The sequence below is a fragment of the Alosa sapidissima genome, chromosome 19, assembly GCF_018492685.1.
Source record: "Alosa sapidissima isolate fAloSap1 chromosome 19, fAloSap1.pri, whole genome shotgun sequence".
Lineage (NCBI taxonomy): Eukaryota > Metazoa > Chordata > Actinopteri > Clupeiformes > Clupeidae > Alosa > Alosa sapidissima.
In genome coordinates, this window is record NC_055975.1 from 20,744,338 (window position 1) to 20,766,725 (window position 22,388).

Below are 22,388 nucleotides of genomic sequence, written 5' to 3' on the forward strand. Positions count from 1 at the left end.
GGCAAAGATGGCAGTTTGTTGTAGGCAAACTTCAGAGGTCTGTTACAGATTTTCATGTGCCTCCTAATGAATGAGTGCGAGTCGAGGCTGTTGGTGTGAAAGGGCCATCAGAGGCGTTAACAGCAGGCAGCGTGCCACCTACATTAGCGGTATTAAACTTTAAGGCTGTGATAAATTCTTAATCCCCTCCCACGGATTAGCCGGCGAGAAAATGCTTCCCTTGCACAGGCAGGACTTGCCACTAAAAGTGAAGTGTGAGAATCACAAGCGGAGGAATCTGCATGGCAGACCTTGTGTGTTATGGTAGGCCACTTGTCTGCCTGTCTTACATGCTCAGGGATACTGAGGCTGAGACTGGTGGATTTGGCTGTGTTTTTTCTGTGTTGGATGTGTGCTTTTCGTTATATGAGGTGTTTTACGATAAGGGTATTTACATCATTATAATTTTATACCTATGTGAGAAGGAATACATAATAAAGTGTATATTAAGTAAATAAAGTCAAGATACCGCACTGGGGCAGAGTTGAGAGCCCGGCCTTTTACTGCTGTATCAGAAAAGAAATGGGCTCCACTTGCCAGGCCTCCCCCATTAGTCAGAAAAGTATTTATGCATTCATCAGTGGATGCAAAGAAATATGTAGCCCTGTACAGAATGAGATGACTGTGCCCAGTTAGTAATGAAATGATGGTGTGTGTGTGTGTGTGTGTGTGTGTGTTACTGAAAGAAGGGTTATTGAAAGCACTGGAATTGTGGGGCCTGCGGGAGTGAAGGTTTGAAATGATTCTTGGAGTGATTGCGAAGGCCATGAAAACACAGACACTCAGTCGAGTTCCAGTGCTGCATGCTGAAAATCACCGCCTTCATCTTGGAGTTTGACTTTTCAACTCTGTAGCCTGCGTAACCCTCCCCCAATGCTAACCGTGCTGGATCGGTCAGCAAAGAACCTCTCTGTCATTTCCTCCCCTTCCCTTGCAGAGCTGTCAGCAGGACTCCACACTGAGCCAATGCAGACAGACCTACACACACACACACACACACACACACACACACACACACACACACACACACACACACACACACACACACACATACACCCTCACTCACACATCCAGTTTGTTTTCAATGGCCACCAGTACTTCTATTTGCTAAACAGCTGGAAATTAGGACTGCACAGCTTTGTGTTTCTCTTGGCCTTATATGTGCATTTTCGAGCCTCCCCTCCCCTCCTCCTCCTCCCCCTACCCTTCCCCCCCCCCCTCAAACCTTCCTGATCCTTGTTGTGTTTCCTTCCAGACTCTTTGCCTTTTGGGGCTCACTGCTCATTCGAGTCGGGCCCTTGCGGATGGTCAGTGTCCGAGCGTCCATCCTCCTGGGTGCTGAGCAGTGGGGAGGAGCTGGGGAACCGCAGAGGCCTGCTAGGAACCACGCTGCAGCTCACTCAAGGTCAGTGTGGGGAGTGGAAGTGTGATCAGCTCACAGTTTCAGTAATAGTAATGTTTATGGAGGAGTAGAAGTATTCTCATTGGATTCTCATGACCTGTATTGAATTAAAAATCAGGTGTTTATATTTGTAAGACATGTAATTGTATTGTATTGTATTGTATTGTATTGTAAATATTTGTTATGTGTTTTAAAAAAAGACCAGTGGACCAAAAACTGCTGTAAACATAGTAACAGTGATATGTGGAGGGTTTTAAGAGGTGTGTGATCATCATGGGTGTCGGGGCTGCCTCTGCCAACACAGAGAGAAAAGAGAGGAGTTGAGAGAGCACATTTTTTTCTTCAATCTGTATTGAATATCTCTACATCCTTGGGAGTGAAACTGATTTTCCTCTTATATTTTTTACACATATTGTTGTTTTTAAACAGTTAATAAAAGCTACTGTTTGCTTGAAGTCACTGTAGACATACAGTACAGCATGAGTGAACATTAGTCAAAATACTTCTCCAACGGAGATTATATTTAGAGATAATTTATGTCCTTTGGCTCTAACTTAAATTGAATTTGCCTAGCTATTAAACTAGCTCTACTTAGACTTTGCCCATCATTCATATGAGGGCCCCTAGAGTTATTACCAGTATGTGCTTGGCCACTTTACTCGGTGTGAGTAATTATTATTTTTTTCATTAGCACACAAGTCTGACCATCAGTCTCATCCACACTGGGAGGAGCATTGTTACTGGCTGCTAAATCAGATGAGACGGATCAAAGCCATGCAAGGCTGACCTTAAATCTCCCCCAGCCATTCTAGAATGGTTTTAGAGAAAAACACTGAATCATTTCTGGAGATAATTACCCTGGTCCAACCCTCGTCAACTCCCTAACATAGTTTTTGCAGCCGCCAGAGCAGGACAGAGAGATACAGCTGCCGTGTTTGTCCTCCTGCGGTTGGGGAGGTGAGCAGGATCACCTAAGGATTTGAGACGGACGAGGTGTATGGAAAGTTTATCCTGCAAATAGCTCCTCACATTTCTCAGATTACAGGCTTTAAAATGCAATACATTTCAGTTTTTTTAACAACACCCCTATGGGATTTAGGCTAAAGGTACAGCACTCCAAAATATTTATGAAAGAGAGCATTGAGCTTTGTTTGGAAAGACCTTGTGGGATCAGTGCTTAATAAAGATATGTCCTTCAGGGAGCGGACATACAGTAAGATTTAGGAGCAGCTGAGAAACGCCTAAGCACTATGTGGTCCTATATGATGAAGTGTTTTGTGAAAGTGTGCTCCTGCAAAAAAAAATCTGTATTTTGGCGGTCCACCTATGTTTTATGGCTGGCTGGTTTTGTGTTCAACCGCAAAAGCTCTAATGGCTAAGCCAGCTTGATGTGTTGTGTGATGAGAATAGAATGCCATTCACCCTTTCATCCATATGCTTTCATCACTAGATGAGGGTAGAGTTTTGACCCTTGACCTTGACTTGGGCTCCGGTCTAGTCTTCTACTTTCTTCTTGTTCTTTCATTTTCTTCAACATTTCCTTCCCTTCCTCCCTTTTATATTTTATCTTCACTTTTATCTCTTCTTATTTACCTTTCCTAACTCCATTGTATTTATCTATCTTTACTTTTATCTACTTCCTCCTTTTCTCCCAGGTCACTTCCTGTATTTGAGGGTCAGGAGCAGTCGCCTATCTGGAGAGGCTGTGATGCAGAGTCCGAGTCTTCCTCAGACCGTCTCTGCAAGAGACTGTCAGGTGTGTGAATGACTGACCATTGATAGCTGCCATGATAGTTTAATGCTTAGTTAATGCTCAAATACTGTAGCTAATTCCTAACAAGCTAGCAACAGAATGTTCAAGTAGTTGGTGTTGTGGCTATTTCAGTGAAGGTTCTATGGATAAAATCAGTGTTAAATGGTTCAACATGATGCTGGGTAGTGTATGTTACGTTTCACAAATGTTTAAAGCCAGTCATCATAGTTGACTACTTTCAGAGTTCGAAAATGTTGTCTAATGTTGATTACTTGATGTACTTGATTAATATTAATTGTTGATGTACTGTAAGTCTCAGATAGGTTTATTAATTTTGTCTAAATATACTGTAGAGTTTTCTGTACTAAAAGTTGTATTGTAAGGTCCACTCATGATGTGTCCTGTGCTGTTTTGTGTTATATGCAGTTGCGTTTCTCTGTCTATCTCTACGGGGATTTCAATGGCACCGTGATGATCTCACTGGAGTCCAACGGCACCACAATGTCCCTTCTGGTGTTTGAAAGGTCAGGTCTTTGGAAGGACAACTGGCAAGAGGTCACGCTGCCCATTTCTCGCATCCTCAATGGGTACGCATTCTGCAAGAGCATACAGTTTGCATTAACTTCAATGGTAATTCATAACTAGCATAATAGCTTTGTTGCCATTGATGGACTGTAGGCACAGGCAGTACAATGGTTTCCTGTAGATCCCAATAAGCAAACCATGTGTGCTTCAGTATGAAATATATCTCTTCATTGGTGAAGGTTCCACATCAAAGTGAGAGCGCTGTGGGGACCTGCCTCTTATGCTGAGATCGCCTTGGATGATATCACCCTGGGAGCAGCATGTTTTAAATCAGGTATGGCCTATTATTGTGATATTTCACACTTCAATGGTACATACTTGCTCAATGAATAGCCACAAGCTGTGAGGAGAATTTATTTTACAGCGGAATCATGAAAATGAATCTTGAAAGCTGGCCCTCCATAAAGTCTTGACTGATTACCCAACTGTGACTTTAGCAGTGTGGGCTTCAGTTTTACAGCTACTCTATATTTTTTCATCCTACCATCAGCATACCATTTGCCAGTATGTGAACTCTGATAGCTCACTGGATTGTACGTAAAATGAGGTCAGCAGAAAAGTTTTGTATGCTTGGAGTAGATACTCAAGACGCTAGCAGAATATTTTCAACACTGTCTTGAGTTGTCTCCTCAGTGTGCGTGTAGAGTCATCCTGGCCAGCCAACTATGCAGTTTATTGAAAGTCCATAGATATGCCAATGAGGCTGTGAGAAGATGTTCCGTTTCTTGACCTCCGCAGAAGTGATGTATTGTCAAGGCAAGTGCAAGTGATGACTTGCTGGGGCACATGGAGGACATAGCTCAAAAGGGAGAACCATTTCTGCTTCGGGCGACTCGGAACTCTGATTCCTTAACCACTGTCTCCAGTGAGCAGCAGGAGATCTGTCTTGCGGAACCGATGATGCAGGGCTTGGCCGATTGGTTGTGAAAGATGCCGGTGCTGATGGCGTTCCCCCGCTGCTGCGATCCGGAAAATAATCCTCGTAAATACGGATACCCTGGATGTGAAGTGTTCGTCAGCGGCTTGGGTGGCTGCAACTTCACAATGGCGCATCTTTGCTAAAGGTTGCAATTAAACGCTGACATCGGCACAATCTGTCAACGCTCGCACTGGGACGCACCCTCGCTAGGGTTTCCTAACTGCTCACATGCTAGGAACATTGTGGGACCGCAGGCCAAGGAACCCCATCGACAGTTTAATTCGTTAATCGGCAAGGCTTGGCCCTGTCGATGCACGTAAACAGGGGTTGGCTCAGTTACTGAGCCTGAACACTAAATTCCTGAGAGGTCTTGTCAGGAAATAGCTTTTTAACGTTCTTTATCGCCTTGTCATCATTTATCCCGGCTCCCATCGAAATCGTTCTATCTTCTGTCACACTCAGTCAGGCTCTGCTCTCTGCAGGGTTTACTCGTTGCTCCATCTTTTCCTGGGTTTGCGTGCCATTCTGCAGTTTATGTCTTCCCATCACTTTTACAGGAGGCTTTAAAGCCTGTCACCAGCAAAATGAATGCCCTCCTGATAACTCTCTCAGATAATCGGGGTCTTTATGTTCTCAACATGATGATAGATAGTACAATGGAGTTTAGCTCTACCACAACTGTTTTTGATCACATTTCTCCTTCTCTCTCTCTCTTTCTCTCTCTCTCTCTCTCTCTGTATGTGCGCTCTATGTATTGAAGATCTAAGCTCCTTGCTCTTGCATGGCGATGGGTTTCTGCATGGATTGGACTCACTGAGTGATGTGGACTACTTCAGCCCTCTTCCTGAGCCGTCTTCATCAGGTAAGAGCATCACTCATCACAAACCACTTCCATCCTTGGCCATGTGTGATGATTTAAACACAAACGAGGAACATTTGTGTGAGTTCACATAGTGGGTATCCCTATACATGTATATTTATGATCTGTAAAGCATTGGTAATACTTTTTCAGTGATTGAGTGAAAGTTGTTTTCATTTTGGTGGGACTACTTAAAAGATATGACCTATTTAGAGGACATCTAAAAGTCAAACATGTGATACTGTGCCATTCTAAATCATGTTATTGTTTTTTTTTTGTAATACAGGGCAAAAGAGCTTTTAGAGCTGATATGGGTCAAACGGCTAATTGGGACAATGATGTCAAGCTAAGACATAGTAATGCCCCATTAAGCAGTGGGGTCGGGGTTCGCAGGTCGCCGCCACTCCGTCTCTGTTTTGGATTTTTTCTCCTCCATGCTTCCTCAGCCCGGAGTAGACTGTGAAAAATTAGGGGGCCCTTAGAGAAGCGATACTGGGGCCCCCTCAGCCGGAGGCAAGAGGGAGAGGGGTGGTGGAGAAATAAAAAAGCAAGCAGTGAAGAATATGATTCTTGCTTTCTGTTCTGGAGTGATCATTAAAAAGCATATGCACAAAGGCTGGCTAAGATGGAGAAACAATGTTAGCCAGGCTCACTCATTTATGCTAGAACACCCCCCCCCCCCCCCCACACACACACACACACACACACATTTTTACTGCATGTTCTGTAACTGAATATTTTTCCATTGTGACTTTTTGAACTTTTAGATTCGTGTAGCATTTTAATTGACAATAATAATACTCTAGGGTAGTTCTGGTCTGAAGCTTTTATCAATGTGCATGCCCTTTAAATGGAATGCATCAATTTTATTTTTATTTACTATTGTATTTAACAGCAATTCATTTATCATTTTCTTGCTGGAAATATGACTCCAAGGTGTACGCCAACTGTAATTTCTTTAGGTTTCTGGGGTCAGTTCTCAGGAAGTTCAAATGTTGAAAAGTGCTGAAGTAAAAAATGACTACAAATCACAAATAATTTACAGGTATTTGTTGCATTCTAAACTAAAGCTTGGATGCAGACTCAAGATCAAGACAAAAAGTCGCTCTGTGTCCTGATTCCCCATCTCCTGCCTCATTTTAACCCAATTCATCCTCTGCTATGGTGTACTGTATCTCTTTACTGTTCGATCACACCCAAACTTCTCATCACCTTCTGTGTACTGGTGGCAATCCAGTTGGCAGGAATCATTGACTGAGTTTACATGCACTTTAATATTGCAGTTATGAGGCTAATCCTGATTTTGACCATGTTCAGGTGTTTACATGCAAATAAGTAAACGTGTGACCGCGCACATCCCTTTTTCACAGTTTCGGATGGGTGCTGGATCAGAGGAAAGAGTTCAAAAGTAAAAGAGAGTGATCCGCACACCATATATACACCATATATAAGCTATATGGTGTGCGGATCACTCTCTTTTACAGGTGTTTACATGAACATCAGAGATCAGAAAATGTTATACATACTACGCAACTGTTCTCTCTGCAGTGCCTCCACTCCACTGTCCTTCTGAGCTGAACCTCTCGTGTGCGTGTCTGACCTGTAAAGCCCTACTTGTGTTCCCAGAGGTGTCTCTGATGACCTGGTGGTTCACCTCCTGCGGGGCCAGTGGGCCTCGAGGCCCCACTCAGGCCCAGTGTGACAACGCGTACCGCAACACCAACGTCAGCGTGACCGTCATCAAGGAGGGGTCCCTCAAGGGCGTGCAGAAGTGGCGAGTGCCCGCCACCAACAGATACAAGTGCGTACCATCCCCAAAAGTGGTTACAAAGTAGTTATCAGCACTCATATAAGTGGGGTGGCATGAAGCTGGGTACACAATACAAGTGGGCTCTACCCCCCCCCCCCCCCCCCACACACACATTTACCCAATTGTGTCTTTGGGGCTTTTTAGAAGAGCTTTTTATCAGATGTGGAGAGCCCTCTAAAGTATGAAGTGCCCAGCGTCCCACTTTCCAACACAAGGAGGCTTCGCTTTTAATCTAACACACCTGAGTCTTCTTTACAGAGTACATGCAAACTGCCTGTCTTTGTGTGGCTTTTCTGCTATTTGTTTGACACATACTAATAGGTGCTGAATGAACTCCCAAAACTTTCCAGGCCCCAAAGTTAACCCTTTATAAACCGTAGCCAGACTCATGGGATATGAATTGTAGTTGTAGTGGGCAGTATCATTCTGACAGTGTGGTCCTGTAACCTCTGTGAACATTCTCTTCAGAATGGACCCACACTCACCCCCTCACCAGAGACACGAGTAGGTTTTAACGGAAAAATGTTTTTATGATCTCTGGTGTCATCATCAGTTGTACATGAAATGGACAAGATAGTAAATATCCCTCTCTGCAAATAGCAGGAAAAACAGCATGTTTGTGTTTTTCCAGAAGAGCAATTATGTGTTTCAGTGATTCCTTTTTGAACTAATTCACAACCATTTCCAACCTGGTCATGGGGCCTCATTAAAAGTATTCTCTCATGTGCACACAAAAACAAACACTTCACCTCAGCAACCTCAATTGTGCCACAGATGGTGTGTGTGGAACAGCCATTACCTCTAAAGTGCAGACTAGCGAGTGCTGTGCGTGTGACTGCAATCCAGAGCTCTTAGTCACAGGCTCTCGTACGAGGCTGCAACAGCTGGCCCGCGCTCATTATGAGAGATGCGTTTTGTCAGGCCTTTGGCTCTGCACTACCACTCTGCACCAACAAAGTAAACTCCTATGCAATGCACACACCTTTCATTTTCAGTAATGTCCACTCTACAAAGACATGCCAGAGGAGAGTTGGTGTGAGAACGGCCAACGCTTGTTTATTTTTCTCTCTCTCTCTCTCTCTCCCTCTCTCTCCCTCTCTGTCTGGGCTGCGCTCGGCCCTGAAGGATATCCGCGTACGGTGCAGCAGGGGGCAAAGGGGCCAAGAACCACAACAAGCGCTCCCACGGGGTCCTCATCAGTGCCATCTTTCCCCTGGAGAAGGGGGACATGTTGTACATCCTGGTGGGGCACCAGGGAGAGGATGCATGCCCAGGGGTGAGTGATGTTACATGATGGGGAAGAGATAAACGTGACCCCCCCAACACACACACACACACAAAAAGTGTTCAGATGTGTACGTGTCAAGAGTTTCCCCTACAATATACTGTACATTATACTTGGAGATTATACTACAAGATATTATACATAAGACATACTGTAAGACATTATACTTGACAATTTTACCATGTCTATAAATGGCTCTTTAAACTTTGCAAAGGGAGTGTGTGTTTTTCTTGTTATTGGTTAAGCCCTAGTTGAACTCGGTAGGCAAGTCATTTGTCATTTATGATTCAGCACTCCTAAAAGTCCTGAAGCGCTTTAGGACATTGACTTGAGCTTTGCAGAAATCTTATCTATGATGCAACACCTTCAACCTCTGTAGCAACACCATCTTCAATGTGCCACTGACTGAGAATCAGTAAGGATTAAAAGGATACACACACATGTGTCAGTTCAGAAGGACTAGAAGAATTCAGATTTCTCCTCTTGCTGCCACATTTATTTCTCACTGGATACTGACTCCTGTCTGCCTGATTTGACTTTGAATTTTCCCGTCTGTTCCTCCCTCCTCCTCCTCCACCTCCTCCTCCTTTTCACAGAGAAACCCTCTGACCGAGAAGATGTGTCTGGGCGAGTCGTCTGTGATCGAGGACAGCTTTGTCAAAGAAGGGAAGGACTCAGAGTGGCGCGGAGGAGGAGGGGGTGGAGGTGGCGCCACATACATTTTCAAAGTGAGAACAAGCGCAAGTCAAAACAAAAAAGCAAAACAAAAAAACACGATTTAGACTATCTTCAATAATGCATGTATGCAGTTTAAGAGCAAGCACAACATTCAGAAGGGGCAAAGATAAATCATGTCAATACCACATATACGTAAGTTTTCAGATCCTCCATATAAACCTGCAGATCCTCATACAAACCAACATATGTGCTTACACAACCAATCGGTCGCACTGACATTAATAAGGAAAGCGTAGTGCTGGGAGATGTGGGTAATGGCCCATTCTTTAGCCTGCAGCATCTGTGGATGTTCTCAGGATAGTGAGAAAAGTTTTCTTTTTCAAGCGGAGCCGATCCAATGTGAAGATGGCTGTGGGGCCTGTGTGGCGTGACAAGACACACATATCATTCCCAGGAGCACTTGGGAGACATCCTGAACTGATTAGTGGTTATCTGAGTGAGCCTGTGGCTCTTCCGAAACACACACACACACACACACGCGCTCACACACACACACGCACACACACGCACACACACACACACACTGCGCGGGAGCTTGGATGGAGGGTTGGCAGAAGACTGTGCGGGGAGGCGAAGAGGACTTTTTTTTGGGTGTCTCCGGTGGAATCCAGTGGGTGTCATTGGCGGTGAACCTGTCGCGTGTCTTGGGTGTCCCTTGTGCAGATGGTGAATGGGGAGCTGATGGCGCTGCTGATTGCGGCCGGCGGGGGAGGCAAAGCTTACCTGGAGGACCCGGACAGCAGCCTGGACCAGCTCCAACTGGAGCAGTATGAGAACGACACGTCCGCCCCGTGTCATAACGGCAGGACGGGCGCAGCAGGTACGCTGAAATAACCCCCACACACACACACACACACACACACACACACACACACACACACACACACACACACACACACACACACACACACACACACAGATACTCACAAGGACACATAAATACACAAATGTGCTTGCACATATACACATATAAACACATGCTCCCCAAGACATGTGCATACAAACATAGATCACAAAGACACAGGCACACAGATGTACATACATGTACAGTACCCTAACACACACTCACACACATCTCCTGTCTTTGCTCCAAACACACACATACAGTATCTTCTGTTTTCCCTAAACCCCAAATCCCTCACAGTTTCCAGTGTTGGGTGGATGTGCTGTATTAGGACACATAAGAGTGCAGATTAAGATCCTAGTCACTGCTACTCACGCTGCTCCTGCTGTGGAAGAGTGAGTGGGCTGTAAGAAATCAGCTGTCATAGACACACTCCACCACTCATTTGTCAGACAGCAGACACCGTCTGGGCACAACGAGGCTCTGAGTGAAGAGAGTCAGAGTCGTTATTATTATGCGAGTTAAAACTTGATTTATGGGTTCCTCTCAACCACTGGCTTTGGCCAGAGCAGTAGTGAAACAGCAGGAGCTCTAACCCGCAGCTCTCTAGATATATGTGGGAGCGTCTGTTTCATCATTTATGAGAGGCGCATGACACATTTTTGGGTTCAAACAGTTAGAAATAATGTCTATCAACTTGGGTCCATCATCAGTTAAAAATTATAACCTTCAGAGGTTCAGGTTGTGGTGTCGCTGGAAAGCTCCTGAGAAAACTGACAGTTGCCATATAAATGAATATATAATTTCATGAGAATTGGATGGATGATATTAAAAATGAATGCGCATCGAGTGAACCGATTCAGGGAGAGAAAATTACGGGTGTTGGGTGTTTACCAGGGTCTGAAGGGGAGTGTTGTGTGTGTCTGCTGCTCGTTTAGGGGGTGGAGGTGGTTGGAGGGACAGCACCACACAGCTGTGGGCAGGGAAGTCGCTGGTGGAGGGAGCGGAGGGCGGCTCGTCCTGCCCGAGGGCCCTGTCCAGGCTGAGCTGGGACACCTTCGGAGGGTTTGGCGGTGGAGGAGGGGCCTGCACTGCTGGTGGAGGTGGAGGTGGATACAGAGGTGAGTCTGGTGTAACCACTACTGCTGAAACAGTCACACGTGTACACACACACAAACACACACACACACACACACACACACACACACACACACACACACATACACACACACACGCACACTCACATACAGACACATGCACGGACACATGCACACATACTCTCACATGGTTTCATATAGTGTACATTCTCATTCGGTGCACAGAATGTGCACATAAAATACACATAATCTGAAAACATACAGACACACACGATCGCCTAAAGTCTTGGGAAAAGCTTTTGGGAGAAGAGATTTCCTGAGAGGAATATGCCCTTTTTTTCCGCAAAGAATGCATTCAAGCTCGCTGGCATTGTGTGGCTATTAGGACAAAATCTCGGAAACATCCCGCTGTAATAAGTTCAACATGATGCCAATACCTGAAAAGCTCATTTCCTCCCTTAGAACAGACAAAATAGGCTGCTGGGAAGACAAATGGGGCCTTTCTGTTAGCTGTTCTGCCCCTCCGTACATGCCCCAATGGTAGAACAGATACCCCACTCTGTTCAAGGGTAATTGCGGGGTAAGGCTCAGACAGACTGGGCCTTGTACACACAGGGCATCTGTGTCCATAACCACATTAAGACCTGTTCAATTTTACTACCGAAACATCCTGATCAGGGGAGCGAGGGGTATGCTATGCTATTGACAAGGCGTAAAGGGAGGTTGAAAAAAAAAAAAAAACCCTAAGGGAGGAAATGTCATGAAGAATGAGCAGAGACAACAATGAGTCTCTTTGAGTGAGACATGGGATTCAGACCAGAGTGGAAAGGACAGAGAACTAAAGAATTCGCACCCTGCTGGAATGAAGTGTCATATTTATGGAACATATTTCATTCGAGACTCATAAACATCCCGTTGTTTTGAGGTGCAATTGAAACACATTGCAGATAAATATGTATTAGATTATTTTACAGTGGATCACTTTGTTGCCGGTAGAGGGTGAGAGAGTGAAGAATGTGGTTCAGTGCTCTGTTTCTGTCGATAGATGCTGATTTTGGTTTCCATGAGAATCAAGAGCTTAAGGAGGCCTGAAAAGTCACAGAAGATTTTTTTCTGAAGAGTTTCAGATAAAGGCCATCTGTGCTCTAGTGTATCCATAATGCAACAAGCTTGCACTACACAAATAATTGTCCATCTTGAAGAGAAGTACTTTGAGAAAGTTTGACACTTTCAGTTTGACACTGATGATTTATTTGTACTCTCTGAATCATGTTTATAAAATGTCTGTTTCTCTGCTGGTATCCTGTCTGTATTCTGTATACATAGTGTAACTAGTTGTCTTGAACAATTTAGGTGGGGATTCGGCACTTTTCGATAACATCACAGCAGATGGACAAGATGGTGTCTCTTATGTTCACCACTCTGGAGAGATATTTCTGCAGCCATTGGCAGGTAAGACTGTCTGATGTCTATGTGTGTGTACGTCTATGTGTGTGTCTCTGTGTTTGTGTGTATGGAGGATTCTCTCTCAACTCTTTTGCTCGTGTGTGTGTGTGTGTGTGTGTGTGTGTGTGTGTGTGTGTGTGTGTGTGTGTGTGTGTACACATGTGCATGTGTGTTTTTGTGCTGGTGCTTGTTTCTCAGAAACAGAACACAAATTGAGTAAGAGACATGAGGCTAAGCAGGAGGGACCTTGTGTTGATGTAATTTAAGGCCTCATGCAACTTGTTGGAGAAGGTGCCATGAGATTGTAAAAACATGCCAGCTTTGCAGAAGTTTGGGTCTAAATATTTACTCCATAAAAAGCTCATCAAAAGACCTATTCAAGAACCATGTCAGGCACTGTGTTTTTATGTAAAGTCATCTTCAAGCCTCCATTTCTTTACTATGATCTATCTCACTAAATTGACAGTAAAAATAGTGAAACAACAAACTACTGTTTGCCATACTTGTATTTTCATAAAATATACACATACATTCATTACGTAAATTAGATTTTTGCTCTTGCTCTTCTGTTGAAGTGCTTGCAGCATTCTCTCGTGTCCTAATTGTGTCACATGCATACATGTACACAGTGTAAGCTCACAGTCAATGTGTAACTCCCATATAAGCGCACGGTAGACTTTAGATGTCAAACATCATTCAAATGAGGGCCTCTGGTGTTGCTGAACTCAGTCATTGGTCTGTGTGTGTGTTGTGTGTGTAGCGATGGCGTTGCTGAACTCATCGGTCTGTGTGTGTGTGTTGTGTGTAGCGATGGTGTTGCTGAACTCATCGGTCTGTGTGTGTGTGTTGCATGTGTAGTGATGGTGTTGCTGAACTCAGTCATCGGTCTGTGTGTGTGTTGTGTGTGTAGCGATGGTGTTGCTGAACTCATCGGTCTGTGTGTGTGTGTTGCATGTGTAGTGATGGTGTTGCTGAACTCATCGGTCTGTGTGTGTGTGTTGTGTGTGTAGCGATGGTGTTGCTGAACTCATCGGTCTGTGTGTGTGTGTTGCATGTGTAGCGATGGCGTTGCTGAACTCATCGGTCTGTGTGTGTGTGTTGTGTGTGTAGCGATGGCGTTGCTGAACTCATCGGTCTGTGTGTGTGTGTTGCATGTGTAGCGATGGCGTTGCTGAACTCATCGGTCTGTGTGTGTGTGTTGTGTGTAGCGATGGTGTTGCTGAACTCATCGGTCTGTGTGTGTGTGTTGTGTGTAGTGATGGTGTTGCTGAACTCATCGGTCTGTGTGTGTGTGTTGTGTGTAGTGATGGTGTTGCTGAACTCATCGGTCTGTGTGTGTGTGTTGCATGTGTAGTGATGGTGTTGCTGAACTCAGTCATCGGTCTGTGTGTGTGTGTTGTGTGTAGTGATGGTGTTGCTGAACTCATCGGTCTGTGTGTGTGTTGTGTGTGTAGTGATGGCGTTCCTGAACTCATCGGTCTGTGTGTGTGTGTTGCATGTGTAGTGATGGTGTTGCTGAACTCATCGGTCTGTGTGTGTGTGTTGTGTGTGTAGTGATGGTGTTGCTGAACTCATCGGTCTGTGTGTGTGTGTTGTGTGTAGCGATGGTGTTGCTGAACTCGGTCATCGGTCTGTCTGTGTGTGTGTGTTGCATGTGTAGCGATGGTGTTGCTGAACTCATCGGTCTGTGTGTGTGTGTTGTGTGTAGCGATGGCGTTGCTGAACTCATCGGTCTGTGTGTGTGTGTTGTGTGTAGCGATGGCGTTGCTGAACTCATCGGTCTGTGTGTGTGTGTTGTGTGTAGTGATGGTGTTGCTGAACTCATCGGTCTGTGTGTGTGTGTTGCTGAACTCATCGGTCTGTGTGTGTGTGTAGCGATGGTGTTGCTGAACTCATCGGTCTGTCTGTGTGTGTGTTGTGTGTGTGTGTGTGTGTGTGTGTGTGTGTCTGTGTCTGTGTGTGTGTGTTGTGTGTGTTGCTGAACTCATCGGTCTGTGTGTGTGTGTGTTGCTGAACTCATTGGTCTGTGTGTGTGTGTTGTGTGTGTAGCGATGGTGTTGCTGAACTCATCGGTCTGTGTGTGTGTGTGTTGCTGAACTCATCGGTCTGTGTGTGTGTGTTGTGTGTGTAGCGATGGTGTTGCTGAACTCATCGGTCTGTGTGTGTGTGTGTGTGTGTGTGTGTGTGTAGTGATGGAGAGTCACGGTGAGGCGGAGATTGAGGTGCACCTGAACTGCAGCCACTGCCAAACGCAGAGCTGCAAGCGGGATGACAACACCCGGCTCATCAACTGCCTGTGCCACAACGAGGAGGTGCTGGCCCCCGACAACGTCTCCTGCATAGGTAGATACGCTCAGACAGTTACTCCAGGTAGAGATTAGTCACTTTCTCACATCTGGGATCATTTCATCTTCACAGTGTGACTTCATCATAATCATTTTTATCATCGTCAGATTTTTTTACCCTGATTGTTCTATGTTGTTTAATACTTTTGATATATATCACACACTTTGAACACTTAATGAAGACATTGGTCCCCTCTTCTTATGGATAACAATTTGGAGAGATTTGGATTTTTTTCTTTCAAAATTAATTTTCCAAACTTAAAAAATCACGTACAATACAAAACTTCTAGACCAGCATGCCTCACTCTTTTGACGTAAGTAATTTTACTCCTGAATTTATAGCAAAAGTTCAGTAACTTCAACCATATTCACCCAAGCCATGAAAGAAATGTCACATCACAGCAAATCCATTGTCATTTTTATAGCTTTATGGCATCTTGTTATATTCTCCTCTTCTTCGGTGACACGTTTGCTTTACCTATCTCTTCCATCTTTTCCCGTCTTCTGTCTCTCTCACGTTTGACCCGCCAGTCCCCCCAGAGGCTGTGCCGGAGGGCCACCTGCCGCTGTCGCTGATCCTGGCCGTGGTGGCATCCACCGTGGTGACGGGGATCGTGCTCACCTGTGCCAGCCTCACCTTCAGTAAGAGACTCTTCCAGTTCTGTGTCAACTCTGTGCCGTCCACCTTCCACCGACTCTGACAGGGAGGGCAAGCAGCTCGCAGCTCTTGTCCTGTGGCCCATGTGCAGTGAGACAGGGACTTTTTTCTCTCTCTGTGTTGCCCTGTTAGAACGAAAAAGAAAAACTGTTCTGGAATTTTCTATGTGACGTTTTCAGCAAAAGCTTAGAACTGCCTTAAACACAGGAATTTGGCCATGGAGCTGTTTTGACAGTGTACTGTATATCCATATTGTTGGAGAAGTGCAATAAGGAAAAACAGATTTAGCTGTCAAGCCCTTGGGCATTACCCCCCCGATCCCTCAAGATAATGAGCTAATTTAGGTGAAGAGGACGATTATGGGAAGTGCTTTTCAGCTGTGATCTTAAAGGACATTTTTAGAGGGTTTTTAAGGGATGACCATGTGTGTTTAGGCTAAATTTCACACAAGCACTTTATATAGTAGGGGTGAAGTCAAAGGCGTTCCTGTCAAAGCAAAGGAATTCTGAGAGGATTTCTTTTTTTTTTTATGACACCTAAAGCCTTCAGTATTTACGTTTTAACAAAGACCTCTTCTGCAACCTCCAACATTCTATACATTAATGATATCTACTGCATAGCTTTTCTTTTAAACTTAAGTGTATCATAGTCTATCAGCATTACATATTCAATAGAATAACAGAATTACAATGCTTTGTCACTTATTTCATCACTTACTATATTGAAGTAGTGTTGCACAAGGAATTTTTAGGGAATATGGATATAATCTGCTATTAACTTTAGTTTGTACATGAGTTAACTATGTACAAATGCTTTGGAAATATTGTAGATGAAATGTAAGGATAGATTTACATAATATATCACATTAACTGTAGTCTTTCCCATGGGCTACTAAAGCTGATCGATATAGTTAATTTATGCTGCTAAATTATATGTTTTTATGATTTTAGCTAAATCATAGTGTTGTAGACTAGAGCCATCAATAATTTCAAAGTAAAGGATGGCGAGGGAACTATGAGCATTTCTTGGTGAACTGTCCCCCAAAATGTGACATTTTTTTTTGCTAAGCATGAGGTGAAGAGGCCCTAATTATTGTGTCACTAATTCCTCTTTTTTCCAAACAAATGGCAATTTAAACATTAGACCCAATCCAAACCATATCTGGTTTTAAAAGCAAGATAGTGAGGGAACCTGTTGAGTCCTTGTAAAGCAGGGCCGCGGCTGAAGTGCCCTTGAGCAAGGCACCTAACCCCTCACTGCTCCCCGAGCGCCGCCGTTGTAGAAGGCAGCTCACTGCGCCGGGATTAGTGTGTGCTTCACCTCACTGTGTGTTCACTGTGTGCTGTTTGTGTTTCACTAATTCACCGATTGGGTTAAATACAAATTCTGGGTTTGTTTGTAGCCCATAACATTTGGGAAAATGTGGCCTTAGGAAAATGGAATGCTTGGATGCTTATACTGATGGAAATTTGAATAAGTGCCTTAGTCTACGAGGGCAACAACAATCACCAGTATCTCTGTCTGTCTTTGTGTTAGTGTTTGGTCAAGAATCTCTATGTTGACGCAATGACTGCATTCTTGTCATTTTGACCCAAACATATCTGTACAAATGCTGTGCCAAGACTCACTGTGTAATCCTCTATAATAAACAAAATCAACAAATAAAAATGGTGAAACGTGGAAAGACATAATATATCGTCCCTCGCAAGACTCACTGGTTGGGGTGGAGTTCAATGTTTTAGACTCTCAGCTGGTGTCCAGGTCCCTCTGAATGGTTCCAGAGGACTTTCTTAATGAGAGGTAACTGACTGTGCTCTGACATACTACAGGCTTGTGGCATCCTTTTTGCTGATTGTTATGGCACTTGTGTTTTAACCACTGTCTGTCTATCTGTCTGTCTATCTGCCTGTCCCAGAGACAAACATGGCTGCTGTGTACCCTAACTTACTGACACGCACATACTGGACATGTTTATGTATCTAGACACTAAATTGACTCCATGACATGCACTTGATACACAGATAGTGCTGTCCTGTCTTAGTTAATGGCTTTCCTGCTCTAATATCCTTTTGCATAGCTGCATTCATGTGTAAGCCAGTTTTTGCAGCAATCACTGCTTTGGGCCTTAATTTAGATGATGGGCAAAGTGCAACGTCTGAAGTCTAACTAGAGCTAATTTAATAACTGGGCAAAATCCATTGAACGCTCTGAGCAAGATCTTATGCACAAACATGAGTGGTTCAGCTCTAAGCTCTCACACCCAACACATGATGGCTTTAATTCATGCACAATACACTTTTCTCGTTGACTGACATGGCATTTCATTAGGTAGTTAAACAGTGTCTCTTCACCTGAACTTTCCTCCCAAGCAGGTTGGTAGTCTGTGCATGGCGCTTCCCTACCCTACTCCTCCACCTACCTCAACCCCCCCCCCCCCCCCCCCACAACCTGTCTCCCCTGACCCTTGACCCCTCCTCCCGACACCCCCACCCTTTCCAACCCGAGTCCAGCTCTCCTGGCGAGCCGCTCCTGTCCCGTGCCGGCTCGACGGCACGCAGGGGACCTCGACCTCCTCCTCTCACCTGCACGCAGCGCCCCTCCCCCGCCCTGACCCCGGCCTGCCCCGGCATGGCAGACTACCAACCTGCTCTGGGGCTGCGGGACGCCTCCGCAGAGGGTGAGTGCCCCAAGCTCCCGCCCTGCCTTTGGAACAGAGGCGAAAAGGTCCGGTTCAGAAAGCCAACGCCAACACCAAGTCATTTAAAATGACCTTGAGAATATCTCAAATATACATAGACTGAAGAAACATTATAATATCTATATTATGTCTTGGCTAAGTGTTTAGATATTGTAATATTTAAAAGTGCAGGCTGTAAGCTTTCCACTGCTCTCTCCAAAAGTCTCTGCAGATTGGCATTGGCTCATTGGTTAGTGTTACTAACTGATTGGACTTAATATGTGCAGTCCGTTAGCTAAGTGCATGGAGAGGCCAAGAACTCTTTCCAAGAACTTTCTGAACTGGAACCTTTCCATCTCTGCTATAGACAGAGAAACTAACACACATGTGCCTGAACTGCCTCAGACTAACACCAACCACCAGCCCTCATCAACTGCCAACCTAATTCTGGCAGAATATTTTGGCACTTAATCTCAGTTTTGCTGGTTGAATTCTCTGCCAGCCTGTCTGATTGCAATCTCCAGTAAGAGCCCTAAACCAATGCTTTGATATCATCTGATACATCACTTTAACAAGAACATTATTTTGGGTAGAACAGAATAGGACCGAAATCAAATGTTTTTTTTTCTTTCAGGTGTATATATTGTATTTGCAATACTGAAAAAGAAAACTGCTGGACACAGTGCATATACTGCTCTCCACAGACAAATTAATTACGCACATAAAGTATACTGACCTTCAGGATGTAGGCCCCTGGTCAACAATACATCATTAGAGTGTTTCCATCTTTGTTTTTCTAATCCCTAGATTAGTTTTTCTTTTGGAGGATGTGAGTAACTATTTGTCAAAGATTTCTGTCAGCTGTTTAGGTTAATGTTTGACACTTTCCATGTATTTCGCATCATTCTGGTTTTAGCTGAAGTCACGTCACAGTTTATGTAGGTCTTAACCCCACTTACTGCGTTTGTGATTTGCCACTTGGCCTGGAGAGCAGACATCTCAGGGGTTCTGAGGCCTGAGTGTCTGGTCGTGAGCCTTGTCTCCTGCTCTTAATTGTGCAGGAGTTTGTCCAAACCTCACTTGAATCCCTTCATTAATTTCACTGCTGAGCGACAGACACACCAAAATGAATGGTGCGGTTTCACTTTTTGGGGCCATTGCTGTTTGCGAATGTTTTGTGTTCCGATGGTGGTGAAATGGAATCCAAGCCCACTGAACCGGTGTCTTATTTTTATTCTTTTTCTCTCTCTCCTCCTCTTCCTCCTCTTCCTCCTCCTGCCCCCCTGATAGTCTACTACCGGAAGAAGAACCACCTGCACGCGGTCAGGGTACGACTCCAGAGCCCGGAGTACAAGCTGAGTAAAATCCGCTCGTCCACCATCATGACCGACTACAACCCCAACTACTGCTTCGCCGGCAAAGCCGCCTCGCTCAGCGACCTCAAGGAGGTGCCACGCAAGAACATCTCCTTGCTGAGGTATCATCTGGAGCTTCAACAAATGTTACAGAGCTTATTGTAGTACATGCCAAGAACTGCAGCATTGCAGAATTTATCTAGAGCTGGATGGTGATGTGAAGGGCTGTATAGCATATTGCTTTTATGATGACCTTTCATAAAATACCCCATAATGTTCCATCAGAACACGTTGAATTGCCTCTTCAAATGAAATGCACTATGTAAATACAGTGGCCTCCACATTTATTTCTTATTTAAAGGAATATCTCTTAAAGATATAAATATTTGTTTATTATATTTATAACAAAAACATGAGAAAGTCGACAAAATGTAACAAGCTTTTTTCCATTTATATTTAACTTCTTTAAGTTAATTAGAGTGTCTGTGAACTTTCAGCTGTAATCCATGATTTCACTTTATCCAAAGTGACAGAGGTCAAATCCCATAGTCATTTTTCAACATGGGAAAGGCAATAGAATACTCTATTCATTTGCTATAATTTGATGTGTAAATGGCAGGAGTTGACTTGAATGCTACAGTGACTTTGTCTGGATATTTTCAGATTAAATTAAAATTGCGCTCTTTGGCAAGAAACCGTCTAGGTGGATTTGGCGTACATTGAAACATGACTAAAAAAAAACTGTACCTAATGATAATTATGTTGGATGATTTGTGATAAGTGGGTCTGTTTTTATTCCAAAGGCCCATGGGAACCTCATTAGGGTGCATAGTTTCATGAACTCCAAGAAAAACCTTAACATTTTCAAAAAAACTGTCCTCATTGTTTTCTTTGTGAGACTGAACTACCAATAGATGATTTTTTTTTTAAAGTATATATTTTTGGGCTTTTTGCCTTTATTTGGACAGGACAGTGAAGACAGAAAGGAAGTGAGTGGGAGGGAGAAAGATGGGGTGGGATCAGGACATGACCGCAGGTCGGACTCGAACCTAGGTCCCCGTGCTCGGACCCGTTCATGGTATGAGCGCTGCTGCCTGCTGCGCCCATACCATGAACGGGTGGTCCCCCCCACCCCCCCCCCCCCATAGATGAATTTTTTACCAGTGTTGCCAATAAATGTGGAGGGCACAAACAAACTAAACTTGTAAACAAACTAGCCCTTCCTTCCCTTCCCTTGCCTTTTGTCTCTAACTCTCTGTCTCTGTCCATCTCCTTGTGTTTTAACTCTGTACTGTATGTGTGTTGTGTCCACAGGGCTCTTGGTCATGGCGCCTTTGGAGAGGTGTATGAAGGCCAGGTCCTTGGCATGAATGGGGAGAACTCAGCCATGCAGGTGGCCATCAAGGTCAGCACTCCTACTAGCCTATTAGCTCATCTCTCTCCTCAACATATGGGCGCTAGTCTGTTTACAGGATGTCCTTAGAAACATTTGAACATCGTCATCACAACATCACAACATCTGTTGGAAAGAAGCAAGTGTATTTAAGCATTGGAATGAAGGACTGGATCTTATTCCTCATGCTATTTTTTCGTGTATTTGCTATGTGGTGCTTGCTTTGTGATAGTAGTGGCAGTACTAAAGTCACATGCTCACCCTAACGCTCAGAATGCAATTTGATTTCGCACGGCTCTTTCCACAGAATCACACACAGCTAATCCACAAGCAAATCCTCACGTCTAACAAAAAGAGAAAGAGGAAGCAGGAACGCGGCAACACGACCCATGACAAGCATTTAAAAAACAAATGGCTGGCTCTGCTTGCCCTCACCCCCCCCCCCCCCCGTGTTTTTGACCAGCGTCCAGTTTGGCATGAGAAACATCACCATAAAACTGAGCTGGGTAAAGGGAGCCAGTGTGCAGCATGTGATGGGCTAGATGTGGCCAATCATTTGGGATGACATGTGGCTACTCTCAGCGAGGGCCACAAGACTCCAGTCCCACACCCTCACGCACAATTGAATTTGCCCATTTGTAACGCCTCACTGCCATCCGACCTGTCTGTAGACTTGGTCATGGCCCTTTAGTCCCCATTGAAGTAATGACAGTCAGACAGGCTCTGTGTGCGGAATAGTTGTGATTGTGATGTCCGTTCGCTGATTAGACCCTGATTACTGGTGGTGGTGTTTTTTTTTCTCCCTCATTTCTCTTTTCTGGTCAACAGACTCTTCCAGAAATTTGCTCTGAACAAGATGAGATGGATTTCCTGATGGAAGCCCTGATAATGAGGTGCATGTGGTACTCGCATACATGCACACGCATGCACACACGCACACACACACACACAGAACCATGGATGCATACACACAGACACAAATACCCCCCTCATACACACACACACACACACACTCAAACAAAGATACAATTGGATTAAGAAGGAAACAATTATTTAAAATCTGTTGACCTAGCTGAGGTGTTTCATACATCTTCGTCCCTTTGCGTTGATGTGTTGTTGATCAGACACACACAGCTGGTGCTGGTTAGACTGAAGGACGCAATGCATCTTCTTTCTGGACACA

At 44.5% G+C, this 22,388-nt stretch overlaps 1 protein-coding gene across 2 annotated transcripts in view; it reads left to right on the top strand.

Annotated features, from left to right (window-relative positions):
- Positions 1–22,388, top strand: part of ltk (leukocyte receptor tyrosine kinase) — a 59,831-nt gene that overhangs the window by 30,866 nt on the left and 6,577 nt on the right. Inside the window, exons 7-22 of one of the 2 annotated variants that reach the window (XM_042073250.1) lie at positions 1,295–1,444; positions 3,097–3,197; positions 3,621–3,781; positions 3,959–4,053; positions 5,459–5,560; positions 7,184–7,358; positions 8,493–8,643; positions 9,249–9,380; positions 10,054–10,210; positions 11,173–11,355; positions 12,685–12,783; positions 14,968–15,120; positions 15,630–15,764; positions 19,748–19,934; positions 21,127–21,217; positions 22,034–22,098. In XM_042073250.1, the coding sequence (XP_041929184.1) occupies positions 1,295–1,444; positions 3,097–3,197; positions 3,621–3,781; positions 3,959–4,053; positions 5,459–5,560; positions 7,184–7,358; positions 8,493–8,643; positions 9,249–9,380; positions 10,054–10,210; positions 11,173–11,355; positions 12,685–12,783; positions 14,968–15,120; positions 15,630–15,764; positions 19,748–19,934; positions 21,127–21,217; positions 22,034–22,098 (2,137 nt within the window). The remainder of the gene's footprint in view (positions 1–1,294; positions 1,445–3,096; positions 3,198–3,620; positions 3,782–3,958; positions 4,054–5,458; positions 5,561–7,183; positions 7,359–8,492; positions 8,644–9,248; positions 9,381–10,053; positions 10,211–11,172; positions 11,356–12,684; positions 12,784–14,967; positions 15,121–15,629; positions 15,765–19,747; positions 19,935–21,126; positions 21,218–22,033; positions 22,099–22,388) is intronic. The other variant, XM_042073251.1, reaches the window with a different exon arrangement.